This window comes from Balaenoptera acutorostrata, chromosome 20 (assembly GCF_949987535.1).
Source record: "Balaenoptera acutorostrata chromosome 20, mBalAcu1.1, whole genome shotgun sequence".
In the NCBI taxonomy this organism is placed as follows: Eukaryota; Metazoa; Chordata; class Mammalia; order Artiodactyla; family Balaenopteridae; genus Balaenoptera; species Balaenoptera acutorostrata.
Genome location: NC_080083.1, coordinates 21,788,874 through 21,813,463, shown reverse-complemented (window position 1 = coordinate 21,813,463; position 24,590 = coordinate 21,788,874). Strand labels below are relative to the sequence as shown.

General features: G+C 43.9%; 2 protein-coding genes across 2 annotated transcripts in view; both read right to left on the bottom strand.

Annotated features, from left to right (window-relative positions):
• Window positions 1-24,590, bottom strand: part of LOC103002163 (WAP four-disulfide core domain protein 3-like) — a 49,153-nt gene that overhangs the window by 12,489 nt on the left and 12,074 nt on the right. The window contains exon 3 of the mRNA XM_007190209.2: window positions 2,246-2,347. Coding sequence (XP_007190271.2) covers window positions 2,246-2,347 — 102 coding nt within the window. The remainder of the gene's footprint in view (window positions 1-2,245; window positions 2,348-24,590) is intronic.
• Window positions 15,071-16,840, bottom strand: LOC103001618 (C-C motif chemokine 4). The gene is made up of 3 exons (XM_007190207.2): window positions 16,657-16,840; window positions 16,037-16,151; window positions 15,071-15,461 (listed from the first exon to the last, which is right to left on the bottom strand). Exons 1-3 carry the CDS (start codon window positions 16,730-16,732, stop codon window positions 15,374-15,376), a joined length of 279 nt encoding a protein of 92 aa, XP_007190269.1. The 5' UTR covers window positions 16,733-16,840; the 3' UTR covers window positions 15,071-15,373.

The window sequence follows — 24,590 nt, the reverse complement described above, 5'->3', positions numbered from 1 at the left end:
AGCCACTATGGAGAACAGTATGGAGGTTCCTTAAAAAGCTAAAAATAGAACTACCGTATGACCCAGCAATCCCACTACTGGGTACATACCCTGAGAAAACCATAATTCAGAAAGAATCATGCACCACAATGTTCATTGCAGCACTATTTACAATAGCCAGGACATGGAAGCAACCTAAGTGCCCATCGACAGACGAATGGATAAAGAAGATGTGGCACATATATACAATGGAATATTACTCAGCCATAAAAAGAAATGAAATTAAGTTATTTGTAGTGAGCTGTATGGACCTAGAGTCTGTCATACAGAGTGAAGTAAGTCAGAAAGAGAAAAACAAATACCTTATGCTAACACATATATATGGAATCTAAAAAAAAAAAAAAAGGTTCTGAAGAACGTAGGGGCAGGACAGGAATAAAGACGCAGACATAGAGAATGGACTTGAGGACACGGAGAGGGGGAAGGGTAAGCTGGGACAAAGTGAGAGAGTGGCATGGACATATATACACTACCAAATGTAAAATAGATAGCTAGTGGGAAACAGCCGCATAGCACAGGGAGATCAGCTCGGTGCTTTGTGACCTCCTAGAGGAGTGGGATAGGGAGGGTGGGAGGGAGACGCAAGAAGGAGGAGATATAGGGATATATGTATGTATATAGCTGATTCACTTTGTTATACAGCAGAAACTAACACACCATTATAAAGCAATCATACTCCAATAAAGATGTTAAAAAATAAAAATTAAAAATAAAAATAAAAATAGAAAAAAAAAAGGAAGAGGGTGGACAGGAATCACGGTAAGGTGAGAAAAAGAAAAAAGTATATTTGGTTCATTCTTTAGTTTCCTCATCTGTAAAATGGACGTGAGATGAATACCTACATCTTTCATACCTCAAGTTCTCAAGATTAAACAAAATAATGTATTTTGAAAAAGATCTGGCACAGAGAGGTTGCCAAATATGTGTTTTTCACTCTTTTCCCATCATGTGGGATGCCAACGCATGGCAAAGGACCGTTGAAACATTCCCTAAAAACAGTATTTCATAAACATCTTTGAAGTTGTTTTTAAATTGCATGTAATTTAGAATTAAAATATATCCAGCATTTTGAAGTTTATGAAACTTTTTGACATAAACATACATCCTCACAAAAGCAAATTGACCGGGCTTCCCTGGTGGCGCAGTGGTTGAGAATCTGCCTGCTAATGCAGGGGACACGGGTTCGAGCCCTGGTCTGGGAAGATCCCACATGCCACGGAGCAGCTGGGCCCGTGAGCCACAACTACTGAGCCTGCGCGTCTGGAGCCTGTGCCCCGCAACGGGAGGGGCCGCGATAGTGAGAGGCCCGCGCACCGCGATGAAGAGCGGTCCCTGCACCGCGATGAAGAGTGGCCCCCACTTGCCGTAACTAGAGAAAGCCCTCACACGAACCGAAGACCCAACACAGCCAAAAATAAAGAAATAAATAAATAAAGTAGCTATAAAAAAAAAAAAAATTCTCCCTTCAAAAAAAAAAAAAAAAAAGCAAATTGACCAAGTATCTTTGGAGTTAAAAAAACACGCATGCCCTTTGAGTCAGCAATATCATTTCTAGCAATGTTTCCTAAGGAAATAATCAAGTTATAAACGGAACCATTTAGTTCCAAGGGAACCCTTTGATAGTAAAATATTAGAGAAGTTTGAAAGCCCATTGGTCAAGAAGTAGTAAACAAAATGTGGTACATTCACAGTAAAAATGCTTTGATGTCTTTGAAAGAAATAGAGTTGTAGAAATATGTCCATGCTCGTAGCAAGCTATTCACTACATATTATTGAGAGTAAAAAGAAAAAAGGAAAGTTTAAAAACGTTTGCGGAGGGTGAGGCCATGATTAGTTGGCGCCATATCCCCTGAGTATATTTGTGGAAGGATATGAACATACACGCAACTATGTTTATCTCCTGGGAATAAGGTTACAGGCACATCTTGCCATCAATTTGTTCCGTAGTTCCTGACTTTTCTGTAATAAATACATATTCCTTGTGAAAAATTAAATGAGATTTTTTTTTATTTTTTAGGATTCGCATACTTGAAAATGTTGGGATAAAGGTTCTGAGACCAACCTTTCCCTCAAAGGGCAAGAACAGAGGGACATCTCAGGCATTCGGGTGTGTTTCTCTGGGTGATCACACAATTGTGCAAGTTCAGATAACACCAAGCTCCTAATTCTCCCAGGATAGGCTGGGGTGGAGAAAGTCAGGACTCACCTTTTTGATCCTGTGGGTAGCAGATGCGCGAACAGCCACGCTCCATGCATTCTCTTCCTCTTCCACAGTCCCTGTCTTCTAAACATTCATACAGACACATTTCTGGCAAGAGGAAAGACACAGTTAAAAGCTTTGAAGTCTTACGATTAGAAAATAAATACTTTCAATGCCTTTACAATATCTTTCAAAAACCATCAGCTCCCTAGAAATAAATCTAACCAATTATGTGCAGAAAACTACACTATATTACTAAGAAAAAAATTTAACTGTCTTATAAATGGAGAGAGACACCATGTTCATGGATGAAAAGATTCAGTGTTATAAAGATCTCAGTTTCCCCCCAAACTGAAATTTCATACAATCCCAGTAGAAATCGTAGAAGGATTTTTCACAAAAATGGATAAGCTGATTCTAAAGGTTTATACGTAAGTTTCCCAAACCAACAATAATCAGGATAAGAATCAAGACAATTTTAAACAAAGTTACAGGACTTCAGGGTGGTTGGATTAACTGGACTGTCCATATGAAAAAAAGGAACTTGCCCCCTACCTCACACCACACTACAAACTCTGTTCCAAATGGGTTATAGACCGAAGTGAAAGGTAAAGCAATAAAGCTTCTAGAAGATACTATAATAGATAGCTTCATGATCTCGGGATAGGCAAATATTTCTTAAACATTACAGAAATATTACTGACCATTAAACTAGATAGGTAGATGGAACCTCATTAAAATTAGGAACTTTTCTTCATTGAATGACACCATTAAGAGAGTGAAAAGAAAAGCTACATTGGGAGAAAATGTTTATAATACATATATACGACAAACAACTTGTATCCCGAATCCCTTACAAATCAATAGTAACAATTGATAACCTAATAGAAAAATGGGCAAAAGGATTGAACAGACACTTCACAAAGGAGAAAGTTAGAAGTTGTTACAAAAAAATAATGTCAGATTTTGGGAAGGTGGTTTTAATTGTGTAGGTTGGCATAATTTTTGAATCTTCTATAATTTCCCCTTAAAAAGACACAGAGCAATCAAAATAGCAAAATTCAAAACACATAGACAACAAAACTGCGGAACAAGGTATCCCCTCAAACTCCAAAATATGAGTGGATGGAAGGAGACATACCACTGTCATCTACCACACCAGTGAGGTATCTGCATCTGTGCAGAAATCTGCAGGAAGCAATGAGGTGACTGATGGAGAAGACTGGGGACATTGTTCCCATGGGAACTTCCTGAGGAATGTACTAGAGGTTGATCATCAGCCAACCAAAGTACTGGAGAGACATCAAAACGGGGACTAGTAAGGCCATTAGATATATACTTACAGTAGAATTAAGCCTTAATAATGGTCTATGGATAAAGTCTATGAAATAGCTATATGTTTTGACAATATACCTATTAAAAATCGGGGAGGGGGAAGGAAAGAACATAGGAAAAGCAGAGTAAGCTTGATAAGTACCTTAATATGATTAAGTGGGAATGAAAGGATATTGCTTAAAATCAGCTGCTGGGGGTGGGGGAGTGGGGAGGAAGGAAAGAAGGAAATTAGCTAATTTCATTATGACTATTACTCATAGTAGGAAACCTATAGATAATAATAAAAAAAGGGGGACCAAGGGTGGTACTCAAAGGTCTTAGTTTAAGGTAACTAATAGAACAAAAACCGAAACCCTTTCTAAATGCAAAACATATAGTAAGAGAGAGGGGAAAGGAGAGAGAGATTACACAAATAAAATAGATTATATAACAAAAGACTATGTATCTAACAAAGATATCTACAACAGTAAATAAAATAACAACCAAAATGGTAAGATAAACTGCAGGTATCTCTTTTAGAGATACATATCAGATCCAACCCAATCTGATAAGGGGAATGGGAAACGCAGGGTGATCGCTCATTTAGATCAAAGGAAATGCATCTGATCAATGCCGAATCTCCACTCTGCAGTGGGGACATGGCAGCTTCCGTGCCAAACCATCCCCAGGTCTAACACTGGGCTCTGTACCTTCTCTGTTCTCAGGGAGGATCCTCTCAGCAGCCTCATGGTTGAAAGGAGGTCTCGGAACACAGGCCACCTCCAGCCCCCCGACGATGAAAGCCACCAGAACAAAGATGGTGCCTGTCTTCATGTTGGCCTTTATGTGATGCACAGGCAGAACCCAGCCCCATTTTATACTCTCAGCGCCACCAGAAAGGAGGGTGGGGCAGGAGGCAGAAGAGCTGGAAGAGTATCAAAATATAAGCCCTCAAAGGAGTGCCCTCAGATGTTCTAGTTTCCTTGTTCTATTTTGCAACTGATTTCTCAGATTAGGGAATGGTTTCTTGGAGATGCAAGTACCTAACGGGAGAGCTTGGGAACATTTTTTAGCCCTTCGTTCATTGCTTCATCACAGCTTGCCCCTGGTTTCCCTGGTGCCTTTGGGAACTGTGGTCAAAGAAAAGAATTTTCTTTGTGTAAATTAGAATTTCAGAGTGCGAGCTTACATTATGAAGCCAGGTGCTCTTTGTCAGGGCTCATCTGGGGTGTCCTGCAGGACCGGTTACACAAGGATGGTGAATGTGTGCTTTGAGTGGTTCCCAGGGCTGAGGGTGGAACCACAATGGTAGTCATGTTTAAAGATCACAAGCTGGGACTTCCCTGGCAGCGCAGTGGTTAAGAATCTGCCGGCCAAGGCAGATTCGAGCCCTGGTCCGGGAAGATCCCACATGCCACAGAGCAACTAAGCCCATGTGCCACAGCTACTGAGCCTGTGCTTTAAAGCCCGTGAGCCACAACTACTGAAGCCCGTGAGCCACAGCTACTGAAGCCCGTGAGCCTACATCCCGTGCTCCACAACAAGAGAAGCCACCGCCATGAGAAGCCCACGCACCGCAACGAAGAGTAGCCCCCGCTCGCTGCAACTAGAGAAAGCCCGCGCACAGCAACAAAGACCCAACGCAGCAAAAAATAAATGAATGAATAAATAAATTTTTAAAAATAAATAAATAAAATAAAGATCAGAAGCTGGGCAGGGCCCTTGGGGGTTGAGAGACATGGTCCCTCTTGGTGACTGGTGTTCTCTGAGCCTATTCTGCTCCATACCAAGAGGTTCCTGGACAGAAGGCTGTGTGGGTGAGCTACATGAGCAGAGCTACAGGAGAAGGACAACTAAACTTTCCACAGGGGCCTGTGGAAGGAGCCCGCCCTGTTTCCTATCCAAAGAGTCTCAAAATCTTTGAGAAAGACGTATGCAGGTAAAACCCCAACAACTGTGGGAATGAAGAGAAAGTCTGCGTTGTCCTTGGTGGTCAGAGCCTGGACAAACGCCTTAGGACTCCCTGTGGGGAGGCCTGGACCAGCTACCCTAAGAACAGAGAAAGACTCAGCAAGCCACAAGAGGAGGGCTCAGACTGGCCATCTCAGGCAGTGAGCTCACACCCAGGATCTCAGAATCTCTGCAGATGCAAAGGGTAGTAAGCACCCAGGAATGACTCCTCAATCTGAAGGAGGGACCAGGATACCCAGAGAGGGAGCTCAGTCCGGGGTGGAGATCAATGGCTGCAGGCAGCGCAGAGAACAGCAGTGGGCCAGCCTTGATCCAAACCCAAGGTGGCTGGCCGGATCCCAGGCTGCTACGTATCGTGGCCTTGTTCGTGGGGCCGGGGCTGGACAGCCCCAAAGAGCTTGCAGGAGAATCCTTTGGAGCAGCACTCTTGGCAAGGAGAGGACTCCTGAATCCCTCTCAACAAGTGATGAGACGGGACGATTATCACTTAGTATAATCTGTCAAAGTTCATTTTCACACAACAAACACATGAATGTGCTAAATAATTCAAACAATACAGATATATCCAGAGTAACCTTGCAGGAGGTAATCAATATTACCAGTTTGCTGCGTATTTTTCTAAACCCTTTTCCTACGCTTTTACCTACACACATACGTGTATATACAAATATATACTTTGTTTGCAGAAATGAAGTTATATGTATTAATTTGCTTTATTCACTTAACATTATGTCTTGGAGAGCTTTCCAGGTTAGTATCTTCTTTTCCTTTTAAAAAATAACTACTATCTAAAATTCCATTATATGAATGGTTTATAATTTATTTAACCAAACTTCAATTGCTGGACATTTAGCAGGTTTGTGGGTTTTTTGGTTATCAAACAATTTGCTGTGGATATGTATCATACACTTTGTAGTGCTTCCTTTTATCTATATCTATATCTATATCTATATCTATCTCAGTATTTCTCCCAGAATAGATACCCTAACATGGAAATACAAAGGAGACATCTATGGTAAAGTTGGAAGGTATTGCCAAATTGTCCTGCAAAAAGACTACACTATTTATGGCTCAATAATATTCATATATATAAATCATATATATATATAACATATATATAATATTCATCTATATATATCACACTTTCTTTATTCCTCTATTGATGGGCACCTAGGTTGCTTTGCAGATACGAAAGGTGCAGTGTGGGGAATATAGTCAATAATTGTGTAATATCTTTGTATGGTGACAGATGACAACTAGACTTATCCTGGGGATCATTTTGAAATGTATAGAAATGTTGAATCACTGTCTTGTGGACCAGAAGTTAACGTAGTGTTGCAGGTCAATTATACTTCAAAAACAAACAAATTCATAGAAAAAGAGATCAGATTTGTGGCTCCCAGAGGCAGAGGAGAGGGAAGGGGGAATTAGATGAAGGCAATCAAAAGGTACAATCTTCCAGTTACAAGATACGTAAGTATTAGGGATATAATATACAACATGGTAAAGATAATCAGTACTGCTACGTGTTATAAATGAAAGCTGCTAAGAGAATAAATCTTAAGAGTTCACATCACAAGGAAAAAACATTTTTTAAAATTTCTTACTGTTGTATCTCTACGAGATGATGCATGTACACTCAACTCATGGTGATGATCACTTTACGATGTATATAAGTCAAATCATTATGTTTCACACCTTAAACATATACAGTGCTGTATGCCAATTATATCTCAATAAAACTGAAAGAAAAAAAGACTATACAATTTACACTTCCAACCACAGTGAAGGAGACATGGATTTCTCACACACTGATCCAGTACATTTGTAGTCTTGCGTCCCCAAGTTAAACTTTTTTTTTTGTTTAAGCAACATAAATTTATTCTCTTGCACTTCTGGAGCTCAGAAGATTGAAATCAAGGTATACATTCTAAAGTATGGACAGGGCAACTCCTTCCAGAGTTCTAGGGGATAAGACCTTCCTTGCTTGTTCTAGCTGCTAGAGCTGCATTCCTTGCCTCTTGACCCCTTCTTCCATCTTTAAGGCCAGCAGCATAACATCTTCAAAACTCTTCTCTGTCTTCACTTTGCCTTCTCCCATTCTGTGACAAGTCTCCCTCTGCCTCCCTCCTACATAGACATTTGTGATTATATTTAGGACCTACCCAGGAAATCCAGGCTAATCGCCTCATCTCAAAATCCTTACTTTAATCATGTCTGCAAAGTCACTATTGCCATATAAGGTAACATTCACAAGTTAAATTTTTAAAAATTCTATTTATTTATGTCTTTCTTGAAGTAGAGTTGATTTACAATGTTGTGTTAGTTTCAGGTGTACAGCACAGTGATTCAGTTATACATATACACACGTAGCTATTCTTTTTCAGATGTTTTTCCATTATACGTTATTACAAGATACTGAATATAGTTCCCTGTGCTATACAGTAGGTCCTTGTTGTTTACCTATTTTCTATATAGTAGTGTGTAACTGTTAATCCCAACCTCCTAATTTATCCCTCCCCCCTGAAGTTTTTAATGGACTATTTATTTCCAGCTGTATATAGTCCCATAGGCCCCTTGGGATGTATCCCAGTTGGGGATATAGGGCAAAAAATTCTCACCACAGTAAAGACATTTAATTAGCAGAAGTTGTGTAACCCAATATAATCTGCTGGTTACTCTAGCACTTCAGTTCCAAGTATGAAGCAAAGCATAATTATGGCCTGGAATAATCTTGCTGAAGTAGGCATTGCAAAAACAGGTGCTGCAAGGTTATTAAGGAGGGACTCTCTCCAATACTAATGACAATACTTGAATTTTATGAAGCATGCAATTGCCTGGCAGGTCCTGTACTTGTACTTTACACCCACCATCTCACTGAAGGCTCACAAGCCTGAGGGGTTGCTTCCATTGGCACTCCCATGTCCCAGATGAAGAAAGTGAGACTCAAAGAAAGTCATGCCTTGCAAATACTCCAAACCCACCAGAGACCCACTGATGTGGACTCTCCAGTCCTGGGGTCCAGAAAAGCTCCACAGATGCTTTTCATGCACCTGGAAATAATGAGGAGTGCTTTACCTACCAAATAAATAAAACCTTTATTTCTTTGTGAAAAACAAAACAAAATGATGTCCCTAGAAAAAGTGGATTTCTGGTACTCGAGTGACAATCACAAATTTGGGGATTTGCTAAATTCTCATGACATATTATCATTTGAAAGGGTCAGGTGTCTGCAACAGCCATGAGACGCAAATGAACAATGAAGGGAGAAGACTGAGTCAAGACCTTGGGAATTCCTAGATGTCCTCCTGTAACTGAGCAGGACTCTATGTGGCCTTCCTGGGACAGACCCCTCTCCCATATCCTCTGCTTTAGCTCCGCTCTGAAGTACCCAGATAATAGTCTCAGATGCATATTTCCTGAGTTGTTTTACAGATGCTAAAATAACCCCCAAATGGAAGAAATTAACTATTTAATGACCGTGAGCACATAGTCCCCAGGCCTACTGGAGACTAAGGATTGATCATTTTAACCCCTGTGACACCCTTACCATCAAACAATCGGAGAATTGTGCACTAGCTGATCACAGATCCTGGGACTGCCCTTCCCACCTTGCCTTTAAATAGGCTTTGCTGAGACCCACCTGGGAGTTCAGGCTTTCTGAGCACTAGCTGTCCCCGACTCCTTGTATGGTACCTTACAATAAACACTGCACTTTCCTTCACCACAATCCAGTGTCAGTAGATTGGCTTTACTGCCTGCAAGGGAGCAGACCCAAGTTTTGGGTCAGTAACACTCAGTCTGTAAAACACCCCCCATCGTACTTGCAGCCATCAAAGTTGTATTTCTTTTCTTTTCTTTTTTTAAATGGCACGAGACCTCAAAGCTGTCACAGCTTCCATGTTCAGACTCCTGAATTTGCTGGAATTCCATTTTCCCTGGAATTTCATATTCCAGAGAGTCATTTCCCAACCCTGTCAAATACTTTAAACACCCAACTGCACTCTCAGCTCCCCAGTCCCAGATCTTGTTTATGTTGCATCTTTGTCATCTTTGTCCTGTTTCATAAAGAGTCGGGGATGAACACCAAGACATTGTGTTACAGAGCGTGAGATCTTGTTAGGTCAGAGATGATGAAATTAAAAAGTCAGATAGCAGGTATCCGACTAACTACATCTCCTTAACACCTGGGGGCCTCCTGCCTTTCTGTATGACTTTAAGTGTGTAACAGATAATCTTTGGAGGAATTACAAGGTGTCTTCCCTCCTTCCCCTACTTCCTTATACTCACTCGCATTCCCCTGTGTTGCAACAGTCAATTATAAAATACACTCACTGCCCTTGGGGGAGGGTGGACACAGCTTAGAGAAGCAAGTCAACTGAGTTCCTCAGTCGGTTTTCTTTCAGACTCTACCTTACATACTAGTTCTGAAATCACAGGCTTTCCATTTCAAGATCTCAGCTTTTGGGGAGAAAAGGATTTGGGTGGACATGGTAGGATGGGGATAAGGCCAAACCCCACACGAAACTGGAGATAGGGTTGATACCATAAAGTGTAGATGTGTTTTTTAAATTCATGATTTAAGAGCTAGCTTTCCACATAACAGGAGAGAAAAATAAGATATACACTAGAGGGAAGATAAAGGAAAGATGTGAGCCAAAAAGTTAGGCATCTGAGAATGATTAATAGGGTCCCATCCCTGCCTTGGAAGAGGGTGTAGTGGGACTGGGAGGTGGCAGAGCCCAGGAAGGCTGCCAGCCTTTCCAAGAAACTTGGTGAGCTCAGAGGAGCTTAGGGTTGGACAAATGGGCCAGAGCCATGGACCCAACCCAGGACGCCATGACAGGACTCCTGGGTCCTTTGAAGGGTGAGTACGCAAAGCAGCTCAGGACAGCCTTGGGGCCGCTGGGCCCGGTCATCAGGAAGAGCTGTGGTTTCTTTCACCCTCTGCAGCTCAACTCACATCCTTGGCTTCTGCTTGCTCAGCTTCTGGCCTCCTGTGAGGAAAATGCCTGTGTCATGGGAACATTACAGAAGACTCTGGGTTGGGGTGAGGTAGTGAGAGGACAGAAAGTTTGCATAAACCAGAACATGAGGAAACAGACTCCCTCCCGTCTAGAGAGGGAGATGGGAAGAGGCAGGCACCGCAGGAAAGCGGAAAACACAGGGCTGGCGTCCAATGGCGCTCACCCCCCCATCCTGCCTCATGTCTTCTGGCCCCCACCCAGAAACCCAGAGAAACCTCAGCCAGACAGTCTTGAAAGCAGATACAAGCTCCCTGGCCTCTGGGTGAGAAAAGGAAGTTTTATGAAAAGAGGAGAAAGGGAAAAACAAAGTCTGATGTTGCACAACAGGTGAAGTCCTACTTTGCCCCACCATGAGGAGTCCATGCTGTCATCTGTAATTCCCTGGTAAAGCATTTCTTCATGAGGGTGTTCAGGCCTCCTGCTGTCTTCCCTGGTGATCCGGCCTCTGTGGAGCTGAGTTTCTCTCTTCTCCACACCTCAGGGGCAGGGAGGTGTGGGGAAAGGGTTCCACTGTGAGGGAGGAGGTTCTGGCCCTAACCCTGTCTTCTCTCTAATAATGAAACCAGAGATGAGCCATGGCTTTGCTCTGGGCTTCATTAGACAAATGAGAGGGTGGATTCCTCCAGATAGGAGACCAAGATGCCCAGAGGGCCCCAGGAGTCTCAAGAAGAGTCAGGCTTCCTCTCTTTTTTTTTTTTTTAAATACTTATTTATTTTGTTTGGCTGCATCCGGTCTTAGTTGCGGCACGTGGGACCTTTGTTGCGGCATACGGGATCTTTGGTTGCGGCATGCGAACCCTTAGTTGCAGCATGTGGGATCTAGTTCCCTGACCAGGGATTGAACCCGGGCCCCCTGCATTGGGAGCCTGGAGTCTTAGCCACTGGAGCACCAGAGAAGTCTCCAGGCTTCCTCTTAATGTGGCTGGTGGGTGTTGAATCTTTGGTGAAGCTTCAGCCCTCATACTCAGCTGCTGAAGCAGCCCCTCCTCTTGAGATGCCTCACCTCATCATAATCTGTCACCTTGGAATGTGGCCACTTCACCCTGAGTTTCTCCTCTGGGTAAGTTTGTCTCACCTTCTAGAATGTTCCATTCCCTTCCACACTAAGCTGGAGGGGGTCATTGTCAATGACCCTTCCATTGGTGATTGTATTCGTTTCCTATTGCTGCTGTAACAAATTACACAAACTTGGTGTCCTAAAAAAACACACAGTTATGCTTTTAAAGTTCTAGAGGTCAGAAGTCCACAATCTGATTCACTGAGCTGAAATCAAGGTGGCTGTGCTCCTTCTGGAAGTTTCAGGAGAGAAACCATTTTCTTGCCCTTTCCAGCTTCTAGAGCTGCATTCTTGCATTTCTTGGCTTGTGGCTTCTTCCTCCATCTTCAAAGCCAGCAGCATGGCATCTTGCTTTTGTTATCACATTGCCTTCTCTTCTGTGGTCACATCTCCTTCTGCCCCCTCTTATAAGGACACTTATGATCAGATTTAGGATCCAGACAAATAATCCAGGATAATCTCTTCATCTCAAGATTCTTAACTTGATCACATCTGCAAAGCCTTTTTTACCTTATAAAGGAATATTCACAGATTCTGGGGATTAGGATGTGAACATCTTGGGGGCCATTATTCAGCCTACCACAGTGATCTATACCTTGTCTCAGGCCTGGAGATCATGAATTCTCTCTCCCAACCCCTTCCCTCAGAATGGTGTTGTGTATCTTTCACCGAAGACCATACCCTAACCTTCCCAGCCACCCCCAATTACCCCTCCTTTCCCTCCCTTTAGGCCCTGAGGATATCGGTCCAATGGAACTTCCTATGGTGATAGAAATGTCCTACATCTGCACCATGCAACATGGCCGCCACGAACCACATGTAGCCAGTGAGCACCTGAAATGTGACTAGTGCAACTGAGGAATTGATTTTCAAATTTTATTTAACTGAAATTAAATTTAATTGAAATTTAAATAGCTACTTGTGGCTAGTGGCTACATATTGGACAGCTCAGATCTAGGCAGATGAGAAGCAGAAGCCAAGACCAGTCAGGTTCTTTGCTGCTAGCCTCTTCTCACACATTTTGGGATCAGTTCTGCCCCTCCCCAACCTCCTTCTCTCAGTCCCTGCAGAATCTGAAGGAGGTTTCTACAGGAGCTCTGGGATGATGGGAGTGGCTGAGGGCAGGGCAAGGAAGGAAACTGCTGGCCCCAGAGAGGTACATAGTCTCAGTTCTGCTTTTGCATCAGACTAACATCCAAACAAGACATGTAAATCATAACCACAATGAGGTATCACCTCACACTGGTCAGAATGGACATCACCAAAAAGTCTACAAATAATAAATGCTGGAGAGGGTGTGGAGAAAAGGGGACCCTCCTACACTGTTGGTAGGAATAGAAACTGGTAAAGCCACTATGGAGAACAGTACGGAGGTTCCTTAAAAAACTAAAAATAGAGCTACCATATGATCCAGCAATCCCACTCCTGGGCATATACCCTGAGAAAACCATAATTTGAAAAGATACATGTACCCCAATGTTCATTGCAGCACTATTTACAATACAGTAGCCAGGACATGGAAGCAACCTAAATGTCCATCGACAGATGAGTGGATAAAGAAGATGTGGTACATATATACAATGGAATACTACTCAGCCATAAAAAAGAATGAAATATTGCCATTTGCAGCACATGGATGGACCTGAAGATTATCATACTAAGTGAAGTCAGACAAAGAAAGACAAATACTGTACGTTATCACTTATATGTGGAATCTAAAAAAAAAAAAAAAAGAATTTATTTACAAAACAGAAACAGACTCACAGACACAGAAAACAAACTTATGGTTACCAAATGGGAAAGGGAGAGAGGGAAGGGATAAATTAGGAGTATGGAATTAACGGATACACACTACTATATATAAAATAGCTAAACAACAAGGATTTACTGTAGAGCACAGGGAACTATATTCAATATCTTGTAATAACTTATAATGGAAAAGAATCTGAAGAATATATATATATATATATATATATATATATATATGAATATATAACTGAATCACTTTTCTGTGCACCTGAAACAACACGTTATAGATCAACTATAGTTCAATATAAAAAAAAGAACACAAACAATTTTGAGGTAGCTCCCTCTTTACCCTACTTACATGATGAGCTCTCCTTTTGGGGACCACGGAGGCATGTCACAAGGAGCACAGAAAAGGGGACTAACCTGGGGCTTGACACTGGCCTTGATGCTCTCTGGGTGGCCTTTAGAAAGTCACTTCTCAGTTCTTATTCCTCAGTTTCTGTACTATGATAGGGCTGGACCAAATGGTCTGAGAGGTTCCTCCCAGCTTGTGAATCAAGATTTAATTGTGCATGTAATTCTACTTGAGAGCCATGTTCTGCCTGACCCATGTCATAGGAAGTCATGACTGAAGGGTTGTTAAGCGGCCTTGGGTTACTCCCATCACACTCTAGAACCAAACCTGACATCTGTTCTTTTGTCCTCATGACCACACTTTGCATTTGCTCTGGCTCTAGAGGGCCGATCCCCTAATCTAATCTGCCTGATGACCCTGGGAGGATAGACATTATAGCCCATTTTAAGTGAAAAAGCTGAGGCTCAGAGAGGGAAAGAGAGAAACGTCCAGGCATCAGGCCCCATGATGAGAGCTTTACACATCACATCATAACACCCCTTCAAAGTGAATAATATCACTCCCACTTTACAGGGGTGAAAATTGAGGTCCAATGAGACAAGATGACTTTCTTAATGATAGTGAGTGAAGGAGGCCCACTTTTCTGATTCTGAGCTACTTCATCTTCCCTCTCTGTTGTGCTGCTGTTCCTATTTACAGCTTCCCTACAAGATGTTGAAATGATAGCCCTCAGCAGCACAGGTATCTTTTTGGATCAGCCTTTCACGGTGCACCCCAAGCAGACCTACACGCCTTAGCAAGTCACATCACCTCTGTGCCTCTGTTTCTACATCCATAAAATTGAGGATAACAGTCCCTGCTTCATAAGGGTGTTAAAATCCTTGCTAAAAGTATTAAGTGAAGTTTGTATCTCTAGACATTTTAGCCCATATTAAGGACTCAGTAATTGCTCATTCTTATTGTGTTTGGAAACTATTCATAATAGCAGGCAATTCCCTTTACCGCAAATCAAATTAAAACACAAAGAAGGGCTTCCCTGGTGGCGCAGTGGTTGAGAATCTGCCTGCCAATGCAGGGGACACGGGTTCGAGCCCTGGTCTGGGAAGATCCCACATGCCGCGGAGCAACTGGGCCAGTGAGCCACAACTGCTGAGCCTGCGCGTCTGGAGCCTGTGCTCTGCAACAAGAGAGGCCGCGACAGTGAGAGGCCCGCGCACCGCGATGAAGACTGGCCCCCACCTGCCACAACTAGAGGAAGCCCTCGCACAGAAACGAAGACCCAACACAGCCAAAAAAAAAAAAAAATAAATAAATAAATAATTTTTTAAAAATTAAAAAAAAAACACAAAGAAGCTGTCTACATTTTTAAAAAATTTATTAACACTTGGACTCAATTGCATTATCCATGTATCCGCAATAGCAGAGAAACAGTGATGGTGGACCATCCCCATGGGGGACACGTGTCCTTTGGCAAAACAAACATAAATAGTGGGAAACAACACCAAATACAATAATAACATAGTACGTAATAAAGATTAAATTAAGAGAAGGAACAGGGACGACTGAGAGCAGTCGTGAGTGTGGAGAGGGTGCGTCTTGCTGAGAAGCGTCGGGCTCAGGTGATCTTTCCTGCAGAACACCTGCCCCAGCCTCAGAGCAGCTCAGTTCAGTTCAAGGTCATCCATGTACTCCTGGACCCAGGGATCACTGGGGTTGGCGCACACCTGCCTGCCCTTTTTGGTCTGGAATCTGTGGAACAAAGAGTGGACAGGTTAGAATCCCATGGGACCTTGCGTGTGGTGGGTATTTCCCTGTCCTTAACCATGGCTCATGTTGGACAGCCTAGTGGGTGAGAAGACCCTTCCTGGGGTGCTGCTGGGACCTGGTTCCTTGTAACTTCCTCCTTGGGTTTAGCTGTGGCCTCCTGACTTGCCTAGATTAGGAACCAATGCGTTTTGCAATCAATGTGGACATATCTCCCCGTTCATTCCCTGCTGCCCCTAGCAATGACTTTTGCACGTGTTTTCTAAGTATGGTTTAAGAATTCAGCCCACATCTTCTATCATCTTTTTGACTTTCCCTGTTTTCCTGGCCTCTAGCTAACTTCCTTCCCAGAAAGCACCTCCCCCTCCTTTAGCTCCCACCCAGCCCTCTCCAGGTCTCAACAGGTGACTTCATGACCTGTTCCTCACTGCTTTCAGGGAGGCCTTCAGCCCTGACACCTGCCTCCCTACTGCTTCATCTCCCCTCACCCCAAACAGGCCCCCTTTTCTAATCCTGCCATCACCCTCGCCTCCCAGAAAGGCCCCCGGGTTGATACTCACACCACAGCTGGCTGGGAGCAGAGACTGCTGGTCTCGTAATAATCGATCACGAAGTTGCGAGGAAGCTTCCGCAGGGTGTAAGAGAAGCAGCAGGCGGTGGGAGGGTCTGAGCCCACTGGGAAGAAAGGCCGAGGTGAGGCAGAAGCTCTACCCAGAGCTATTCATTTTGGCTTCTAGTTATAGATATTCAAAGGGCATCCCTGTGGATCTGCCAGATCCCCAAATATGGTCCCTTGTATCGAATCCCACCCACTCTGAGTAGGAGTCTTATTCTGAATAGAGAATCCTAGGCGAAGACCATGAAAGGATTCTAGAAGGTTCAGGCTGTATTGGGTCTTAGAGCACAGGTCTAACTCCCTTCATTTTACAGATGGGGAAACCAAGGCACAGAGAGAGACAGGGACTTGTTTAACCCAGTCTATGGGTTGCTATTTCTTAAGAAAACAGGAACTTGAATATTACTGAGTGTCTACCAGACTCTACATTTACCTGCAGGCTACTTAGAAATCTTCCCTGCTCCCTTTTGTCTCATCCCCAGATGTTAGTGTTGGACCGGCCCCAACTAAAAAGTCAGCGCTGCCTACATCCTGACTCAGCGGCAGCTGGAAGAATGGACTTACTTGGTGCTGAGAGTGCCAGAGAGCAGAAAGCAGCTACGAGCACGAGGAAGGAGAGGACAGTCATGCAGAGCTTCATGGTCTTGGTGGAGGAGAGACTTGCCTGGAGCTTGGACTGCAGAACCCAGAAGCTTCAGAACCCTTGTGTGCTCTGTGTTGATACTGAGTTGGGAGCCCTTCTTTATAGGAACTCTGAGGCCTGGGACAGAGAGGAGGGCACAGGAGGGCGAGTGGAATTTCCAGGGTACAGATGATGTCATGGTGCCAATAAGGAAACTGAAGCTAGCTGACTGTGAGGGGCTCTGCACAGCGTTCTTTTCCCCAGCAGTGTCATCACAGAGGAAAGTGGAGGGAGGTGGAGGAGAGAAGAAGTGGGCTGAACCCTAGAGGGAAGTGGTATACCATAAGGCAGAGACTGAGGCTTGGGGGAGAATTGCAAACCCAACAAGAAAGACGGAACCTTCACACCTGCTAGACGGGGCTCGTAGATGAGAACCATCATGCTCTTAGTGGTTGCCACCTCCAGAAGCTGGAGACTTCATGTCAGTCTTTCCAGGGTGGCCACAGGCCTGGCCTCAAGAAGGGGAGGAAGCCAGGATTCCATGTCCCACTGCAGGCCTCCTTCTGCTAGGCAGAGTGACTTTAGCGCCCTGTATATTTCCTTGGGCATAAAGAAAGTGTCCAGCTTTGAATGTGCAGAAGGCCCCAGTAGAAGTGTAGCTTCTACATAGCGAACATTTACTATGTGTCAGGCACTAGGCAAGCTGCGTCATACACACACATCTAACCCTACCATAACCCTGAGCAGGGTGTGATTATTCCCCTGAGGCAATGAGGATCAGAGGGCAGAACAGAGTTCAGTGATAATCTCAAGGCCACACAGCTGTTAAGTGGCAGTGCCAAGATTTGGACTGAGGTTCATCTGACTCTAAAATCCATTTTCTTTCTACCCTGTCATCTCCAGAACAAATATAGAACGTGACCACAGAGAGAGAGAAACGGCTGGCCACCTAGGGGCCACGCCACACACAAAGACCCATCTTATCAGGGCTGAATGCAGGAAAGGGGTGTGGTCCGTCTGTCCCAAAGAATGCAAAAGAAATCAAGGGCGTGCAAAAGAAATCAAGATTTCAGTGTGCTCCCTTGGGCTAATAACAGAAAAGGAGAAAGAAATCAGGAAGAATCAAGTTTAGAAGACCCAGATAAAGAATGTTCCTCCAGTATAAAAATGGAATTGGATAAAGCTGGCAATGAATTCATCTATGTTACAGATAAAGTATATAATCTAAGCCTGTGGGTATTTCCCAGACATCCACAGGGAATTCCCTGTGTTCTTGTAAAGCCCTGCCTGGTTCAGCAGCTGCTGTGGGCCTGAAGGTGACTACATGAAGCTTCCAAAGGCCAGGAATACAGCAGTGCATGAATCAGGGCAAGCGAGAGCCATTAGGATGCTGGGATCAAGACCTCTATCCACCTGCAGCTCAACCACTCTGACCCACCTGCTCACCCGCAGTCCCACATTGCTACCTGCCTCTGCTTTGAAAAGGAAGAATGAAGAGTGAAAAGAGGGAGCCAGGCCTCCTGGGTGCTGTAGAGATGTGGGATAGAAGAAGTCACAGCAGTATCTCAGAGCATTTCAGTGTCACTAAATAAAGTACAATGGCTTCCTACTTCATCACTCTCCCCTCTCCCTGCTCCCACCACCTACACATGCACACAGACTGTACTTCTTTTCTTTATCCTTTCTGTCCTCACTCCTTTCTTCCTGTGAGTCTTGCTTCAAGTGTTCTGATCTTCACCAAGACCCCCATCCCCAACTCTAACGCTCTACAATCTCTGATATCACCTATGCAAGTATCTCTCGTGGTCTCTCCTGGTTGATGGAGTTTCATCTTCATGCGTCAAGAACCTTGTTTCAAGGGAAGAAGGATGTGTCTTGTGGTCCCCAGAATCTACACAGACTTTGTTATCCTGGCATTTCCATTCAACCCAATTGAGTAGTTACCTGTTCTTTGTCAGGACAGACAGAGCTGAATGATGACCCATCGCTGCCCTCAGAGCCCTTAGTCTAGTGATGGTGTTGACAGTGACAGAAATCACTATCTTGTGAGATGGAATAAGATATGTGTCATGTCAGAGGTAGAAACAAAATATCAGAGAGCCCAAAGGATGGAGAAAACCATCTCTTGGTTGTAAATGAATAGTTCCAAGTCAAGGCTAAATCCACTGTGCACTAAGGAAGAGCCCTTGACGTGGAGACCTCCGTCTACGTGAGTGGGGAGCGCTGATCTTCAAGCCATGGAAGTACATAGCTCTTATGAAAATACATAAGAAGAATGATGACAGATAAGAATGGGTGATTACCCACACAGTGTGTTTGTTGATTTTTGCCTCCTAGTCTTGATTTGATCTTTGGCTCATGCAGGCAAAAATTTTTTTTTAATTTTATTTATTTATTTATCCATTTATGGCTGTGTTGGGTCTTCGTTTCTGTGCGAGGGCTTTCTCCAGCTGCGGCAAGCGGGGGCCACTCCTCATTGCGGTGCGCGGGGCTCTCACTATCGCAGCCTCTCGTTGTGGAGCACAGGCTCCAGACGCGCAGGCTCAGTAGTTGTGGCTCACGGGCCTAGTTGCTCCGCGGCATGCGGGATCCTCCCAGACCAGGGCTCGAACCCGCGTCCCCTGAACTGGCAGGCAGATTCTCAACCACTGCGCCACCCGGGAAGCCCCCAGGCAAAATTTTTTTATTCATGAAGGTCTTAACAATAATGCTGTGTTCACACAGTGAACTTTCACATAGAGAGTACAAAGGCTTGTGTCAAAATGTTTAGCTAAATCAATGGCCTCCAAGATTTATACATTGAGGCCATTTCTAAGTAATAGTCGATAGAGAATGATAACAAATGCCTCTCAAATACACAACCAAAAAAGTGCTCATCTCCTCTAGAGAACCTTCCCTGACCTCTCTCCCAACTGAATTCTGTACCTCCCTTTGTGCTACCTCCATCACATCACCTATAAAATATCTGTCTACTTGGCTGTCTCCCCTCCTAGAAAGGGAGTTCCTTAATGCAGAAACTGGGTTATGCTTATCTCTGTGTACACAGTAGGTATTATTTATTTATTTATTTATTTATTTATTTATTTATTTTTATTTTTGGCTGCCTTGGGTCTTTGTTGCTGCACGTGAGCTTTTCTCTAGTTGCGGCGAGCGGGGGCTACACTTCGTTGCAGTGCTCAGGCTTCTCATTGGGTGGCTTCTCTTGTTGCAGAGCATGGGCTCTAGACGTGCGGGCTTCAGTAGTTGTGGCACTTGGGCTCAGTAGTTGTGGCGGATGGACTTAGTTGCTCCACAGCATGTGGGATCTTCCTGGACCAGGGCTTGAACCCGTGTCCCCTGCATTGGCAGGTGAATTCTTAACCACTGCGCCACCAGGGAAGCCCTACACAGTAGGTACTAATAAGTGTCCAGAGGCAGCCCAATCTACCAGTTTTAATGGGAGGGGGTGTGATAGGTAACATGGACTCAGGATGTGAAGTCCATTTAGCCAAATGAAGTATGAATGAACTAGGCATCTGAGACTCTATCCAGAATATAATTCCCCAGCCTTGATGGGAATCTCTCCTCCTCCTTCTTCTTCCTCAACCCACATGCCCAGTGGTTTCATGGTAAAGGATACTATTCTAGGACTCAGCTCTTTCCAGCTCAGGGATGTGAGAAGTGACAGCGAGAGTTAACCATGGTTCCAGAGAGCACCACGGGCATACTGTGGGCCACCCCCTCACTCCTGAGCTGGGAAGCCCTCCACTTCCCCTCACTCGTGCTGATAAGAGGTTTCGCCTCCCACGCCCTTGACGGCCACTGTGCTCGACACTCCATCCTGGGAATTTTCACATCTGTTTTATCATTTTGTCCTCCCAGCCTCCCCAGTAGTCCTGAAAGCAGGACCACTGGCCACAGCAGTAACAAGACCTTCCAAAGGTCCTAGTACTTTTGATTTCCCTCAGCATATCCATGTCTATGGTTTTATCTGATCCCAATCTGTTTTGCCATGGCTCAGATTAGGAAGCAAGACCTAGAAAAGTTAAAAACCTTGATTAAGGTTACATAAGATATGGGTCAAGACCCAATTTCTTCCAACTCCTGGTCCAGAGATGACTAAACTTCTTTGACAGGTGTGACCCTTTGAGATCACATGTGGGAAGTCTCTGAAGGTACCAGACTCTCAGAAGAGATTACAAACCTGCTGAGGAGCAGGAAGCAGAGGTGGGCAATCCCGACATTCTGTGCTTTTGTGGAAGGAGAGCGCTGAGATGCAAGTGTAGGGGAGACCATTGGGTGCCGGGACCAAGAGACTTAGCCACTAGGAAGTGGAGTGCCCGGAACTAGAAAATTCCTTGTGTGTGAATGTTGCAACTGCAAAGCCAAGGTGAGCTGGAATATATGTTCGTTCTGCCAAGACAATAAACTAAGAAGAGGTAAATCCTTTAGTCTTGCCAATATGGTAGCCAAATCCCTTGGGGAGAATGGAAGCAGAAACTGGATTGTAGATTGAAGAAATAAGTACACAATTATTCGAAGTGCAGGTTTCAGGATGGAGTCCATAGGACAGTGAGCTGGTTGAAGCCATTCATCAGTGTTGGCCCCACTCTTCTTAAAGTGGAAATGTGCCTTCGTCACCGGCCACAGCCTGCTCTTTAGCTGTCAAAGGTGAAGGGCAGGGCTTCCCTGGTGGCGCAGTGGTTAAGAATCCGCCTGCCTGCCAGTGCAGGGGACATGGGTTTGTGCCCTGGTCCAGGAAGATCCCACATGCTGAGGAGCAACTAAGCCCGTGCGCCACAACTACTGAGCCCGCGCTCTAGAGCCTGAGAGCCACAACTACTGAAGCCCGTGTGCCACAACTACTGAAGCCCACACACCTAGAGCCCGTGCTCCGCAACAAGAGAAGCCATAACAATGGGAAGCCCACGCACCGGAACAAAGAGTAACCCCCGCTCCCCGCAACTAGAGAAAGCCTGCGCACAGCAACGAAGACCCAACGCAGCCCAAAATAAATAAATTTAATAAAAAAGAAAAGCTTTATGAAAAACAAAATTAACATGCATGATGTTTCAGTGTGGGGATAGTCCAAGCTTTTATACCAAAATTTATATTTAACCATTCTGTTACTGAGCCCATTCAGGTTGTTCTAACTTTCCTCTATTCTAAATTGAGCTGAGACTTGAAGGATGATTAACCAGGAAGAGTGTGAGGGTGGGGTCATTCAGGCGAAGAACAAGAGACCCGTGCTTTTTAAAATATATAAAATAGATTACTTGAAATATTTCAGTTATAATGATAATAGTAACTAACGCATAACACTTACTATGAGCCAGTCATGTTCTAAGCCTTTATAGATATTAATGCATTTCATCCTCACAGCAGTGCTCTGAGGTAGGTACTGTTATTATCCCCTTTCACACATGAGGACACTGAAGCACAGAGAGGTAAGTAACCTACTGAAGGGTAAGTAACACACAGCTCGTACATGATAGATTTGGAAATGACACCAAGAAGGTATGGCTCCAGAGCATAAATAAATCAGAAAAGGGAAATGTGTTTCTTATAAATTTATGTTAAAAGTTTAACAGCCAAAGTTGTGTTATTATGATGTAAAATATCTTTCGGTTTTGCATTTTGCATGTCTTTGAATAGTGCAATCCATGGATTTCTCTCTTTTCCTTAGAAAATTAAGGGAATTAAACAGTGGTTTCCTTTATTTGTTCTAAATACTAATCTCTGCAGCTTTCACGGGATATACCCATGCTTATGGAATTTCACTCTGTCCTGTGATCTACAAGAAGGGGAAATTGTGCTTTGCCAAGTGACACCTTGTTCATAAAAAGCAGAGCAGAGACCTGCATTTTTAAGGAATCACATGTAGTTTAGAGAGCTGAGTCTTTGTTTCCAGGAAGTCTGAAGGTGGCAAGAAACAAAGCCAAAGGAGGAGACAGAGGTCAGGTCACAGAGGGGAAGCTTCCATTTCATGCTGGAAACAAGGTAGACTGAAGGGTTTTCAACAGAGGGAGACAGAGACCGATTTGAACAAAATCACTTCAAATGCCTTGTGTTGGACAAGTTGAAGAGAGGCAACTGGAGGAAAAAACAATTGACAGGACACTCTTAGAGTTGTCATGACAAGAAGTGACAAGGACCCACCTAAGACAGTGGCAATGGGAAAGATGAGAAGTAGATACACTTAATTTCAAGTATACAACAGAGTCAGTAGTTGAATAGATGGAGGAGATGAGGGGGAGGGAGGAGTCAAGGGTGACTCTCAGCTTTCTGGCTTGGAAGCTTGGTAAGAGGGAATGCTTTTTACTGAGTTACAGAAGGAGGAGTGGGGGACAGGTGGAAGGATCTAATCCAGTACCAAGATGTACGCCCTGATCTGTGCACACGTGTGCACGCACGCACACACACACACACACACACAAAATGGCCAGAGGAGAATGACAAGAAGAACTCAAGATAGGAAAGGGCCTGGCTGCGGAAAGAAGGGGCTGCGTCAGTGAGACACTGTCTCTCTAGGATGCTAGAAAGGGGCCCCCAGGATATTTTCTCTGCCCATGTGAAAGGCAGGGCCAAGCCTGCTGCAGCCTGACTCTGTGGACCACAGCTGAAAAAAAGGAGGCCAAGGCTGGGCCAAAAAAGGGTGTCATTATCAATGAACCCATCCATGGAACCACTGCTGCCAAAGGGAGAGAGCTGAGATTGACGTCTGGGGATGTAGAGCTATGGGACCGGAAACTGGAAGGAAACCAATCCATCAGGGCCAGGGCACAGGAAACAATGAGGAGGTGAGCGGAGCCAGACAAGGCAGAGGTGCTGCAGAACCTGAATTATTCAGCCAGAATTCCCTGTTCGCATGGCTGGGACGTTCTGCTGGACTGAGGTGGGGCCTCAAAGAGGCTGGAATGAACCAGAAAGCTAGGACACAAGTCAAGCCCCTCCATGCTGAAGGATCCACCATGTTGACCGTTGGCTAGTTTCTGTGATCACCACTTAAGAGATCTTGGTGGTCCCCAAAGATCAAGACCTTGACACCATGGCCTTTCTGATCCTTTATATAATATTAGTATTTCAACTCCCTAGCGAGACGTTGGGCATAATACATACTGTTAGTCAAATTAATGAACCATTCATTCACCAAATACTTATTAATGCATTGCGGTTATTGTTGGAGATACATTGTTAAATAATGCAGACACTGAAATGTAAAACTGACTAATTCCATCTCTCTGATCCTGGGCAAGTCATTTCACCTGGGAACATTAATTTACCTCCTAGGAAATGTCTGAGACCCTTCCAACTCAACCATCCTAAGGCTTCCTTACATTATTCATTCAATATGTGCATATGGAGCACATACTTCGGATACAAGTATGTTATTTTCCTGATTCAAATAAAAACATATATGACAAAGAGCTATTTCCTGGTTTTAGGATTGATACGAAAAATCTTACAAATATATAATCACTAAGATAGAATTTTATATTTATCAAAAAGAACAAAATTATAAGAAATAGAGACTATGTCAGAAAATTAACCATGTTATAATCAACATGTGCTAGAATTTGGTTTAAGTCCACCAAGACATGGTATGCATTTGGTTTAAAATCAACAGGACATGCAAAAGGCACATGAAAAGATGCTCAACATCACTAATTATTAGAGAAATGCAAATCAAAACTACAATGAGGTATCACCTCACACCGGTCAGAATAGCCATCATTAAAATGTCTACAAATAATAAATGCTGGAGAGGGTGTAGAGAAAAGGGAACCCTCTTACACTGTTGGTGGGAATATAAATTTGTACAGCCACTATGGAAAACAGTATGGAGGTTCCTTAAATAACAAAAAATAGAGTTACCATATGATCCAGAAATCCCACT